Source organism: Corylus avellana, chromosome 7 (assembly GCF_965113065.1).
Source record: "Corylus avellana chromosome 7, dhCorAvel1.hap1.2, whole genome shotgun sequence".
NCBI classification, from domain to species: Eukaryota; Viridiplantae; Streptophyta; class Magnoliopsida; order Fagales; family Betulaceae; genus Corylus; species Corylus avellana.
Window position 1 is genome coordinate 22,051,309 of NC_142496.1, and position 13,625 is coordinate 22,064,933.

At 36.1% G+C, this 13,625-nt stretch overlaps 1 protein-coding gene across 3 annotated transcripts; it reads right to left on the minus strand.

Moving 5' to 3' along the window:
• Positions 1-82: 82 nt before the first annotated feature.
• Positions 83-12,794, minus strand: FRA1 (P-loop containing nucleoside triphosphate hydrolases superfamily protein). 3 transcript variants are annotated; one of them, XM_059597241.2, is made up of 26 exons: positions 12,276-12,794; positions 11,028-11,174; positions 10,797-10,946; positions 9,921-10,174; positions 9,081-9,268; positions 8,869-8,993; positions 8,047-8,083; positions 7,258-7,349; positions 7,057-7,167; positions 6,662-6,775; positions 6,355-6,448; positions 6,082-6,197; positions 5,450-5,548; positions 5,253-5,366; positions 5,013-5,129; positions 4,849-4,929; positions 4,276-4,347; positions 3,396-3,489; positions 3,131-3,168; positions 2,945-3,042; positions 2,766-2,864; positions 2,416-2,637; positions 2,035-2,197; positions 1,491-1,646; positions 1,102-1,408; positions 83-570 (listed from the first exon to the last, which is right to left on the minus strand). In XM_059597241.2, the coding sequence occupies exons 1-25, from the start codon at positions 12,390-12,392 to the stop codon at positions 1,199-1,201; spliced, it is 3,108 nt and encodes a 1,035-aa protein (XP_059453224.1). In that variant the 5' UTR covers positions 12,393-12,794; the 3' UTR covers positions 83-570; positions 1,102-1,198. The 3 variants fall into 3 exon arrangements, with proteins under 3 accessions (XP_059453224.1, XP_059453226.1, XP_059453225.1); XM_059597243.2 differs by having other exon boundaries at positions 6,082-6,194; positions 12,276-12,793; XM_059597242.2 differs by having other exon boundaries at positions 560-648.
• Between the last annotated feature and the right edge of the window lie 831 nt (positions 12,795-13,625).

A 13,625-nucleotide genomic window follows, 5' to 3' on the forward strand; every position in this document is an offset into this window, starting at 1 on the left:
TATATCCGCTTTGAGCAAAACTTTGTCCAGAGGAAGATAAAAATATATGGAAATTGACCATAGCTTTACACAAAACAAGAACTGGGAAAATATAATCTCTATAAAGAATTTCTTTGTCATACGGCAGAAACCCTAAGGAGTTCATTTCTTTCAACAATATCACTATTGCTTACACACAATAAACAGTTAAGCACTAAAACATATTGGCCAGTCAAAATTACAATTTAAAAAAGAAAAGAAAAAAAGAGAGAACAGAAATAAAACCCTTTATACACATTTATACGACTTGATCAAAGAATTTCGTCTTTTGAACTATGATTATGGAGAGAAAATATGCCAAAAATTGGCAGATACCTCGAGCAAGATACCCCTTCACCAACGCATCACCACCATCTTTCAGCGTCTTCTTCTAATTATCTTGTATTACTGGCAGCATCAACAAAACTTTACAAGATGCTCCGAATGCAGCAACCACCGCAAAAGAATTCAAGATCACAGACTAAACTTTTTCAAAATCAACTCATCGAAGACTGCTACAAGCACATATCCTCGACAACCACTTAAAGCACACTGCATACATTGAGAATAACAAGGTAAGCTTCACCCATGTGTACTTAGTTCTATCAACCAACCCTTTTGATATTTGACCTACATACAAAAGTATTGATGACCATCAGTTCATTTGGCTATTTCGTTGAAGAAGCCGGTCTCCATTTCAAGTACTTGATTGCTAGGACTAGTTTTTATTAGTAATTTTAAATAAGTACAGCGAGTTCTATTTTACATGAATACAAGAATTGCACACATTACTCATTACCATAGCCACCATGAATGACACAAGTATGTCCTTGAGACCTAGAAGTCTTATCACTGAGTGCTATAGATCTTAGATATTAGTGTTTCATGTACATATAACTATGAAATTCCTGGTAATCACATTCTTCTTCTTTTTTCTTTTTTTTTTCAGTGGTGTCTATACATACAATTCAAGCCCCCCTGTCCAAGGGAAAAAAGAAAAAGAAAAAGAAAAAGAAAACAAGTTTAAATGTAGACTTGTAAATATTTAACAAAGATGTGCTGGTCACACTTACTAAAGATTACCTGCACTTATTTTTTTCCTCTACCCGTGATATGTGTTGGATTGTAGTTTCAGGTCAAAGATGAATATTGGCAACCAAAACCTAGTGAGCTTAGAGCATTAAATCATATCTGGCAGCGCTTGGGGACGAGGCCTTCTCATGATTGTTTCGTCACTGTGTCTAATCCATTCAGAAAGTCTCCATGGCTTCTGCCACTTCCATTTAAATTGTAATAGCCACTGGTGATGACTTCTCTTCCACTTCCAGAGCTTCCCAGCATGTCCCACAACTGCCAACTTTTTCATTGATAACTGCCCTAATGGTACCATCTGCGCCAACAACAAATCCAACTTTCTTAGCCAAAGAGGAAAGCAGATTGCAAATGAACAATTGAAGGATCAGAAAATTAACCTTTCGTGTCTGATCTCTAAATGCCACTGATTCTCTGACGGAGCCATTAGCAATGCCTGGTGTATATTTGAGCTGTTTCTGTGCTGGCACAGACATTGGAGATAAGGGACCACTCATGTCATCAGAGAAGTGTTTCAATGAATTCTGTGAGTTAACCTGTTCAAGGCCAGCCCAAAGAGCTTCAATAAAAATGATTACAACAACAAAGTTCATAATAAAAGTGTATTTCACACTCTTGAAACATAGGTTAAGGAAACCATAACAACACCAACAATAGCTTCATAAAGTTGTAGAAAGAATCCCATAGGCCTACATACCTCTACAAATTTAATGCAATACAATTAAAGGTAAATTTGCAACTCCAATGGCTGCTTAAAAGTCACTTGACCAATTTATGATGTTATCAATATTAAAATTCAATCTTATAGTTAAGGTAGTCTAAAATCAGGTACATAAATTTTAGTTTTTAGCTACAATTAGGCTTTAAAAGTCGTCTTTATATCAGTGCATAAAAGAAAACACAGACACAATGTCATAATCTCACCGAAGCCGACGTAGCCAACGCAATTGCAACAGCTTGCTCTCTCAATTTTAGCTCCTTCTCAACTTCCTTTCTTCTAGTCTCACTCTGCCGCAATAGTCCTACTAGTTCTGTAAGTTGCTCTTTCATTTCCTTGATTTCCATATCCTTCTCCCACAATTGGCACCTGTAGAAAACATGGAACCTAAAATTTAAAATTTCGATAAGGAAAGCAACATTATGCTTAACTACCATTATTGAAATAGGAAATACTGATATTGCTTAGAATCATTGTGAAATTAGAATGAGCATATTAATGATAAGTTGACAGAATCAAACAAGTTGGCCAACTTTACATCGTGTTACTTTAAGTTATTAAAAATATTGCTAGGTCAAAGAAAGCACCTATCATCTGCAAGAGAAATGAACATGTATTGAAGGAGGTTCTTTGCATCTCCCATTGAGCGCAGCTGGTTCCAACGTCCACGGTTAGTGAAGGCACGCTCCCGCTCTTCTGCCTCTGAAAGTTGTGAGGCCATAGCTACAAGTGAATTTGAGGACATACTAAGCATGTTCTCAAGTGAAGATATTCTGGCCATTCTTGCATTTGGTGACATGGAGGATGCTCTGAACAAGTAAGAGTAAGTAGTAAAATCTTCAGTTCTACCTGCTGCATGCTATCTTGTCTATCAAATCCTAGGCTATTGAGAATAAAAGTCAAGAGTAACTATACAAATTCATTGCACAAAATTTACCTAGCAAATCCATTCTTTCCTCTTGGAGGACTAAGGCCTTTTGAAGCAAACTCATCCACTTGCCTAAGCATGGCCAACTCTTCTGCCAGTGCAGCTCGCCTGGAGATTGCAGTAAAACTAGTAAATAGAGTATTACCACACAGCTGATATTATCAAACGAAAATATATATTATACATACACTTGACTTTGCTTCTCATACTCATAACGAACTTCATGCACATTCACCATGACTTCTAGCTCATGATCAAGCCAACGTTGCAAGGCTTTCTCATTGCTCTAAAGATGCAACTTATGTTAGGATGAATTTGAAATCATAGGATACAATCAAATACATATCCCAAGAAGAAGAAATAAACATCATTACCTGCCCATTTGTTCCATTTCCATTTCCATTGGCAATAACTGGAAGAAGACACACAATTAGAAAATTGGAGAATAAAAGGGAGGAAATGCCCCACATTTTTCTATAATGGATGGCCCTTCTGTTCAAGGCATTACTCTATTGAATGCATACTATCTGATGAAGGGTAAAGTTGACATTTTAATGTTTCATAGAGGAGTCACACATTAGTAGAAAACAAGGGGCTTCCATATAGAGATAATTTTTCATCAACTCAAACAAAAAATACCTGAGCTGTCACGGGCAGAAGACTTTCGAGCTTCTAGTAATTCTTTTAGCCTCTTGGTGGCCATTGCAGCCTCTTCTGTCTTTCTTTGAAGAACCTAAACAAGAACACAGACATCAGAAAACAAACAAACAAAGAAAAAAGGGTTTGTACCAACCCTTACCAAAAATAGAAAAAGTATCAATAAATAGAAGCAATTAATTTGGTTACATACAAGTATGTTACAGGCATGGAATAGCAAAACTGCTCGTCAGTTTCGTTTTACATTTTCCTTTTTCCTTAAGTATTAAGCTCATCACTAGAAGACCTCAGAATTCAGAATCATAACAGGTTCTGTTGTTCCTCCTTGTTGTTTTAGCGCATACATTTCTTATAAATCTAAAAACAATAACTCTAAAGTCAGAAGGTAACATATCTAAAGCATTTTCTCTAACCGATAACCAATACAGATCAAAACATTTAACTCCTACAGTTTCTAATATTAGAAGACTTTGGAATTTGAAGTCATTGCGACTTTGTTGTTTCTCCTTGTTTAATCATTTCTCATAAATCTGAAAAAATTAACTCTGAAGTCGGAAGGTCATGTATCTAAAAGCATATCCTCTAATAGAGTTCAAAACCTTCTATGCCAACAGTTTCTAACACTTTCTTCTCTCTCTCAACTCTTCAAAGGTAAGTGTTCCTTCTTTGATGGCAACATCTGAGGTGTGTTCTCAATAATGAAGGAGAGGCATTTATTCCAGATCCTGGTGACTCTAGTGGAACTACTCGACATCCATAAAAACACAATTTATGGAAGCAGCATATAAAATATTAAATACGATTTTGTCTTAGAGAGGCATGATAAAATAACTAAACAAACCAGCAACAGAGAATCACTTACCATTTTCTGGCGCTGATTCAAAGCTTGAAGTTTATGCCTTTCATATTCATTTCTTCTTCCCTCCTTCCGTAACTGATTTTGCAAATGTATAATAAGAATATGTATATGATAATATAACATAGTTAATCCAAGTAAGATTTACAGTTAATTTAAATCTGAAAGCATACTCGGTAGAAGCTTGTAACTTTGTACGGGGAAAAAATATCGTAAAGAAGCTCGCATAATTGCGAAATTCACATAAGGTGCTATTCTATCATAAGGGCCTTTTTTTTCTTTTTTTTTGAAATTTGCAAGCGACTCATATTCCATGGGATGTGAACCTATGACCTTGCCCACGACCCCATTCTTTTGGGGGTGGAGGTGGCATTTGGCCCAAAGGAAATTGCAAGTTCTGTCACAAAGGAGCTCAACTAACAGAACTTGAAAATTTACTTCCTTAAAAGCAACATAGACCACACCTCCAGCCCCAAAAGAATTTCAGGTAAGAATGTAAGAGTGGGTGGACCAGCATTATTAAAAATGTTAAATGCAAAAAAAAAAAAAAAAAAAAAAACAAAGAAGGGAGAACGTTACCTGCAGTAGCTCCTTCTCTCGAGAGGCCTTCCACTGCCGGAATTGTTCCGCCTCTTGTTTTATCTTATGTTGCAATTGAACCTAAAAGGCCAAAAAGTAGCACATAGAGTAAACATAAAAGGACAAAGAATGTAAAGATAATCAAAACCTATATGAGATTCAACCTTTTGTGCCTTTATAAATTGAATTTCTTCTTGCAATCGCTTTGCTGCTTCATCACTTTTTTGCTTTTGCTTTAAAAGTTGAACCTGGCTCTCCTGTTTCTTCTTAAGATCCAAAATCTGTTGTTTATATTTGCAAAACATGTTTATAATTTTAGTTATGACGAGTTGAGGGGTACATTCTAAAAGAACTGGCATTTGAACAAATTAAAAAGAAAAAGGAAAAAGTGAGAAGATCTTCACCTGAGCCTCAAGTGTTTTCAATTTCTGGGCATGGATATCTTGCAACTTCTGTGTTTGCCCATCAGAACTAGCAGCAAGGTTTTCAACTTCAGCAAACAAACGATCCCTTTCTTGCTGCAATAATAATACAGGTGAACAAGTAAAGTAAATATTGGTTTCCTCAATAAAACCACGCAAATTTCAAAAGTTCTATTAACCTGCACTGCTTTTTTCTCATCCTCCAGTTCCACGATTTTCTTTCCAAAGTGTTGCTTGAGTGCCACAGTGTCAAAATCTCCAAAGCGTTTCATCTCTGACTGCACAGACGTACGAACCAAACATAGATACATTATTATATGAACATGTCATGTAATTATGTTCCATGTGTATGTTTAAATTAAGCAATATGGACAGAGATTCTTAAACAGATAATCATAATAATAACAAAAACATCAACAACAATAACAATAAGACTAATAATAGTAATAATAATAATAATAATAATAATAATAATATTTTGTGTGGGTTGATAACACACACACGCTCTAATAATAATAAAAAACTAATGCCAATCAATACATACAGGAAGTAAATTTCATAAATGCTCAAATGTACCAATAAAATATTTCCAGATTCGGATTTTTCTATGTCTATTTTATAACCAGAAAATGCCATATTTCTTATAATATTCCTTTTTAGAATAATATTCCAGTAAAAATAAGTAATCAATGCTACAATCATAATTTTTCCTGGCTTTCACACTTATCCAGTAAAGATAAATTACATATAGAAGAGTCAGATAGCAGTAGAATGCCGTAACAAAGTGTTTTGATGAAACAAACATGCATACCTCTTTCTCTTCTAAACGCTTATTTAATTCATTTAGCTCTTTGTCCATAGTATTTTGCAGAAGGGTGTGCTCCCACTCCTTTGCTACTTCTTCATCAATTTCCCTTGAATCACCTGCTAAATTTGGCATTGTAGCCTTGATGAAATGGTCCCAACTGGGAAAACTTAAGACAAATACAACAAACTAAAGATGAAGCTTAAACTTAATTTCAGTTGATATCATTGTTGAAAAAAAGATATATTGAGCTAGTCCCAAACAAGAAAAGAGTCATACCTGTTATTGTTTCAGCCATTTGATAATCAGATGACTCCATGCTATGCAAGCCCCTTTTAAGGCCATCACTTTTTACAGGGCAAATATTACCATCCTGGAAGATAAAGTTTTAGGTTCACACATGTATCCAGCTGATAATATTGAGCCTAGTCTTTTGGTAACAATTTTACATTACCAAAATATAAGGCACAGTGTAAAATTTCTAAAAAAACACAAGATAATATAATCAGTCACATATTATGGACATAAATGATAGTAGATGACTAGAAGTCACAAAAGAATATCAATTGGAGTATCTTGCACATACTTGACCATCTGTTTCATATTGTTCAGCACCAGTGCATCTGCTGCGGTATTCATGAAGTTCCCGACAAAGATCCTCATTAGCAGCTTCAAGCCAAGCAATCCTTTCCTTGAGAACCTATACAAATTAGTCCAATTAGATAAATTATTTAAATAATAAAAAACATTATCTTCAACAAAAGATTGAAGAAAGAATAGTTAAGTTGATTCTAGCAATCAAGAAACATTTAGAGATATAAGTTGAAATAAGCCAAAGTGACATTTTTCCTAACAATCTGCATATTAGTTTTATTAATTAACTTTCATTGATGACTCAAGTATCTCCAAGAAGGTATTTGAAAAACATGGTCAATTTATTGTACTAATCAACATTTAATGAGAGTATAAGTTGCCCAATACCTGTACTTCATCAGATGAAGATCCTCCTGTGCGAGCACAGAGCTCAGCCTGCAAATACTCTAGTTGTTGACGCATTTTTAGCATCTCATTGGACATGGGATCTCTATTGACCTGTTCAAGGATATAACAAAGAAGCTATATACATGGAACTTTCACAATGGCAACAAATATTTATAATAAGGGACAATCTGAGAGACTTACAACAGGCTTATTTTGGATGTTGCGAGCACGATTTGCATACTTTAGAGTGTTAAGGGTTTCTTCAGCATTGATATCCGCAGGACTAATGCAGGCTGGAAAAGGATGAGATATGAGGAAAATGTGACAAAGTTGCAACCGCAGGTAAGAGTAAGCATCCCACAGACAATGCTAGGAAGAAAATAGAAGGAAAATATAGGAGATAGAAGAAACGAGGAAACACATAAATACGGCATACAGATAGTAGTTATTATTGTAGTATCTTATTCAAGTTTCTGAAAACCTGCAAACTGTTTAAAATATGTTGAAAAGAATTTAATGGAAACAATGGTGATGCCAGAATGCACAATCTAGATTATTGAGCTTATGTATTATTGACCGTTTGGCATGAGCAATGATAGACAATGTGAAGCATGCATCTTCATTTCTAGCTTCTTAGCAATATGACCATGTTTGTGAGACTTTGGAGGTAACACCTTTTGGGAACAAGATGGGACAAAGTTGAGATAATGTACTGAATTGCAATGTAGACCAATTATTGCACCAATAGACAGATTTTATTGAGGGGAAACTTTCATAAGAAACAAAGAGAAAAATGAGGTTTCTTATCATGCTTACAATATAATAGGCCTCGCATACACATATTTTTCATATGAGTTCCATGTACAAATAAAATAAAATCCAATTCAGGTGTCTCCTATGAAAGAAAATACAAAAGTCTGGTCAACCCATTGCCAAAAGCAACATAGGATGCCCATCTGCAAATCAAATTGATAAAGATAAGTAACTTACCTATCATAACAGTTCTGCTGTTACCACCAAGTGAATCCTGCCAAAATGCATTAGTTTAGTTTAAACAAAAAATATAAAGAAATAACAAAGAATGTATATAAAATTAAAATATAAAAAGAACAAGAAAAAGGAAGGTTTTCTGGCCTTGAATACACTTATTAGATTACATCATGTTCATTTTTGGTAATGACCATGGATAATCTAAGTAAAAATGTCAAATACTGCTGTCGAGTAAGTTCCAGATGACTAGATACTGGACAACACTTAGCTGAGGATTGTTCAATAGTAAGACTTGATTTGGCTTTGAGAAAAAGAAAAACTTCTAAGAATCCAATGAGCTATATTTCGTACATTTTTGTCCATAAGGTAATGACCATGGATAATCTAAGTAAAAATGTCAAATACTGCTGTCGAGTAAGTTCCAGATGTCTAGATACTGGACAACACTTAGCTGAGGATTGTTCAATAGTAAGACTTGATTTGGCTTTGAGAAAAAGAAAAACTTCTAAGAATCCAATGAGCTATATTTCGTACATTTTTGTCCATAAGGTAATCCACAATCAAATGAAATAAATTAATGGGTCCACATTTTTTTTTTTGGATGAATAATGGGTCCACATTGATGATAAATGGATGTCATTTCTATGGCTATCATCAAAACTACAGACTGGACAGCAGAGTAAGGAATAGCTAAGACGTCCGTTTGGCAAAAGAATTTCCCATCAGAATCCAATTCTTCACATCTTTAACCTCCTTAATTATAACAAAGAAGGACAATTTAGCCTTTACAGCATGAGAGTTGCATATTCAAATATATCAAACCTGCAAAAGGCGAGTAAGTTTACTGTCTCTGTAAGGAACGTGAACACCTTCTTTGCGCTTTTTCTCATCTCCAAGTGCACTGATGACATTACCAAGTGCAAGAAGGCCCTTGTTAATGTGAACGCCTGTTTAAAAGTTAAAAGTGTTCATGTGATTTTGTTACGAACAGAAATGACATATAGATGCAACATGTCATGTATATTGTCACCTACCTTCCTTAAAACGCAGACCATCAGAGCCTGTTCTTTTAGCTCGCTCTGATCCAGCAAGATCTACTAAATGCAACTTGGCGCATAGATATTCTTCATTCATTGACTCATTAAGACTGCTATCACTAGGAACAACTGGACTGAGCTTGCGCATTTGCTCTAATGTGATGGTGAATATGGCATGAGAACGACTATAAAGTCAAACAAAAAATGGAAGAATGTCACTAAAGCCAATAGACTGCAAGACGGGACAATAAGAACTCATTTTACTCCAACGCTTACAAAAGAAAGGTTGGTAGACAGAATTAAGATATTAGAACTGGTCAGAAAGGTAAAATATAAGAGGGGAAAAAAATCTAGATATTGTTCCAATGTTTGTATAATAAACCTGAATTCTTAAGTATTTTGAGTAAGGCATCATTGAGTGAACTAAGCATTTTATATCTTGAACTATATTTTGCAATGTGAAAAATATTTTATTATATTAGAGTGTCCCAAAAATTTGACATGTAATGGGGTTTTATGGATAAACACGCAAGGTCATCCTCGGTTTTTTTTTTTTCTTTTCAAAACAATTGTAACCCATGAAATAAGCCTTGCCAAACATTTAATTTTATCTTTGAAATTTATTCCAACTGTGCCCCCTACTGCACCCATCATAAGATCACAATATGCATAACGTAATCTTCCAGGTTTGATCAATAAAATCTGAAAAAGAGAGCTCATTCCCTATATGCCAGGAATATATACAAGTCAAAGATATTCTTCAGTTAGAAGAAATGAAAGCACATAAATATTCATACACAGTATAATTTAGAAAGAAAGGTGAAATGCACAAGTAACCTTGACTGGTTGTTCATATTTGTACTCCCAGTTGCCCTACTCAATGATCCTTGTTCCAGGCAAGCAGCCATTTCCTTAAGCGTACTTACACTGACTTCGGTGGAACCTGCCAATGTAATTACACCATTCGATGTTTCACGAATTTGTATGGGTGGTTTCCCAGGACTAGGAACTTTCCCTGCATGCCCATTTGCAGTCTCTGTTTTGTTCAAAGAAGCGGTATCCAGCAAATCTCGTACTTCTTCTTTCAGAATCTTTCACATTGAAATCTTTTGGTTAGATAGATGCTCTAGAAAGGCAGAATTGCTTCAAATGCATGGCATAGGCACTAGCAAGTATGGTGAAACTTCACAGACAAGGACCGCAATATTACATAAATCCACAGGGAAATCCAAATCAATAAAGATTTGAAGTTACATTCAGAAATAGGACAAACCATTTCATAGCAATTAGTTAAACCAATACGGAGATTTTGTTGCTTGGTACAGGAATGTTGCACTACAAGATGTAAGTCAATAAAAAATAATGGAAGAGACCTAGTCCAACCTAACTAATTAAAAAGGAGGCATTACATAAACTATGCTTAATAATATGAAATAATTTACACTGCTAGTCACATATTATATAAGTCTATAGTATAAATATAAATGGTTGACAAATACTTCTACAGCCAAGATGAAAAATTCATCTAATTTCTTGCTATTTGTGATGTGATTGATGCATCCTAACCCTTGAGAAAATAATTACTTTCTAGAAGACAGAAATATAACACGTGACTCCTATTTGTAGTGAACACAATCTTTTAATTTAAATATCCATAACTGATGGCATTTCAAATCATTTAAAACAAGCAAGGAACAAGTTCCATCAACAGACCTCAATAAAGGAAACATGCAATTGGAATTCGGTTTGACCCTTCAGAGTTTCCATCTTGCTGAACAGAACATTCATAACTTGAGGGATTATTCCTGTTTGGCAACCATCTCTGAAGCCAGTGCCCATGGTATATGTTTTACCAGAACCTGTCTGCAACAGATTGAAAATCTCCACCCTAAGGAAAAGTAAACGGAAAAGCATGTAAGCATTGCATGAGCAGTCAACCATTACCTGACCGTAAGCGAGAACTGTAGCATTATATCCTTGGAAAAGACCGTCAACAAGTGAAACAACACATTCTTCAAACATGTCAGATGAGGGAGAACCAGTGCTTCCGTAGACATGATCAAAGGTAAAGGAATGTGTGCCAATTTGCACCTGCACCGAAGTCACACCCAGCTTGTAATCCCACTCAACAATAACTTTATGACAATAAGTTAAAATGCAACGTTACCATACATGGAGGGAAAGAAATCCTAAATTAGCTGTGTATTTCTCAGTTAGTCATGACTCATGTAGGAGATACACAGTACAAAAAATCCAAGTAATTAGTAATTATCTTGTTTTTTCCTTTTAACAAGATTAAATTCTTATCCCGAACAAGCAAACTTTAATGCAATTTTCATCTAACAACCACTACAACTCTTTTGTTCATTCAACCGACGAACCCAGTAGATACCCAATATTTATCAAAGAAAAAAATGTATGTCAACTTGAACTTGGGTACAGAAAGTGCAACAAGGAGCACGAAACAAGGTCGGATAGAGAAGGTTTTGGCAGGTGAAATTAAAAATTAACAAAAAGGGACAATTAATGGAGATATTTACAGTATATAATTTGCAAAGGCAGCAGAAGCTTTGACCTGGTCTTATGCTAGAAGTTAGCAGAAGAACACAATATTGTAAATTTTAATCCAAATTAGGAAACAAAAATCCAAAAACATAAAAGTCAAAACTGACATAGCAAGCAGGGTATAACCCCCTATGCAATCAAAGAATTACTTTCCTTTACTCGTGTTACACATTTTTTATCTGACCAGAAATCCGTTGGCTGATAAAACCTTAATACCCGAGAAACTCTAGGCCACTATAAGCAAAATAAAAACGGTTGCCCATTGATTGCCCAAATTGGACCAAGAACATGAAGTCAGTAAAAAATTTCAGAAAATTTAACCGACTATATAAATGACTCCGATCCACAATCAGATTAGACAGCACAATCCAGTGACTCAAACGCAAGGAAAAGAACAACTAAGCCCTCAATGATGGGTAACGAACCATATATGGATCCAGATCTCCCAAGATTTACTAGTCTAAAATTTTCTGGTGAAAAAGGACAAAAAAAGTATAAACACTCCATCATCACCGGTCACTAAACGACCAAAGTGAGAATTGGTTGAACTGAGAATTATCACATTGAGTGGTTGAATGTGAGTGAGAGAGAGAGAGAGAGAGAGTGTGTGTGTGTGTGAGTCTATACCTGAGGCTTCCCGGGGACGACAGTGACGCAGTCTTTACACCCTTGGAGCCGCTCATCGCCGATGAGCGGTCGGATGTGAACCGCTACTTTCACACAGCAATCTTCCCCGGCTTCCATAGGAAGCAGCTAGCTCGAGAAAGAGAGCGAACAATCCTTGAGAAAATTCAGAAATAGAGAGAGAGAAAGAGAGTGATAAGCAGTCCCGGAAAGATCAATTCCCGTGGAAACACGTTCTCATTGTCCAAGAATTCCTATGACTAGAAAGCGATAGAGCAACCAGAGGAGCAGACAGAGAAAGAGATAGAGAAGCTCAGACAATGGTAGAGAGAGAGAGAGAGAGAGAGAAAGGGAGGGGTAGTTGGGGAATTAGCGGCTGGGGTGTGCATAGAAGTAGTAGCAGGTAACTGCAACGACAGCAACAACCACTATCATTTTGCCTTAAGCTTCACTACATCACACCACCAGCCCAGACGGTTGCGTTTGTGAAACTTTTATGGCACTCCTTCCCAATATGCCCCCACTTCTCCTTTCGCAACGGCTCTCACCTTCCCCGCATCAAGGACTTGTCCCTCCTTCCCGCCGTTTTTACCATCTTACCCCTCTCCTCCCACTATTCTTAATTCTCCAAATTACTAGTAAATACGTGTATTAATCCAGCTTTCACGTTGCTTGTTGTCAAGAGTGAGGACCAATCACAGCACACAAGGCACGTGACGCGGAATCATAGAATCATGGAATACGATTACGTAGCTAGAACTTGTTTCTGTGTCTGGGTCATCCACGTGACAACAAATTTTGTGCTTGTTCATGGGCTACTAAACTAATCTTTTTTTTAATCAATAAGTTTAAGAAGACTTTCGGATTAAGAAATTAGTGTGGAGATGGTGAGGTAGTTTGGGAAGGAAAAATGGGGGCGCCTATCCTAACTGGCGTTGTTGGAAAGTAAAAGGCAAACCAAAAAAAAAAAAAAAAGAAAAGAAAAGAAAGAAAGAGGTGGTGGTGGTGGCAGGGGAAGAGAAGTAAAGCGAGGGATCGGGAAGAGAGACCCACACAGTGGACATAGCCAGCTGGTGGTCTCCTCTCATCACATGGCCTTTTACTGTCTACATCCAAGTGGACCCCACACCTCTCTCTCTGGCCCACCCTTTTACACTTGTTCTGGCGGTGTTTGTATTTTATTTTCCACCATGTTTTCATCGGAAACACCTCAGGTAAGCTCAGGACCCAACAACATCTTTCATTGACTACGTTTTTGGGAATATTAATAAACATTTGGGAAAAAAAATATATCAATATCACATGATCTTCGGTCGATTTACGACTCAAATTACAATAATGTTTCTCCGTTAT

Coding starts and splice junctions, on each gene's coding strand:
- FRA1 (XM_059597241.2), bottom strand. CDS start 12,392: ATGGAAGCCGGGGAAGATTGCTGTGTGAAAGTAGCGGTTCACATCCGA. Junction 1,647..2,034: donor CGTTGGCTACGTCGGCTTCG/GTGAGATTATGA, acceptor GGCCTTGAACAG/GTTAACTCACAGAATTCATT. Junction 1,409..1,490: donor TTAGAGATCAGACACGAAAG/GTTAATTTTCTG, acceptor TTGTTGGCGCAG/ATGGTACCATTAGGGCAGTT.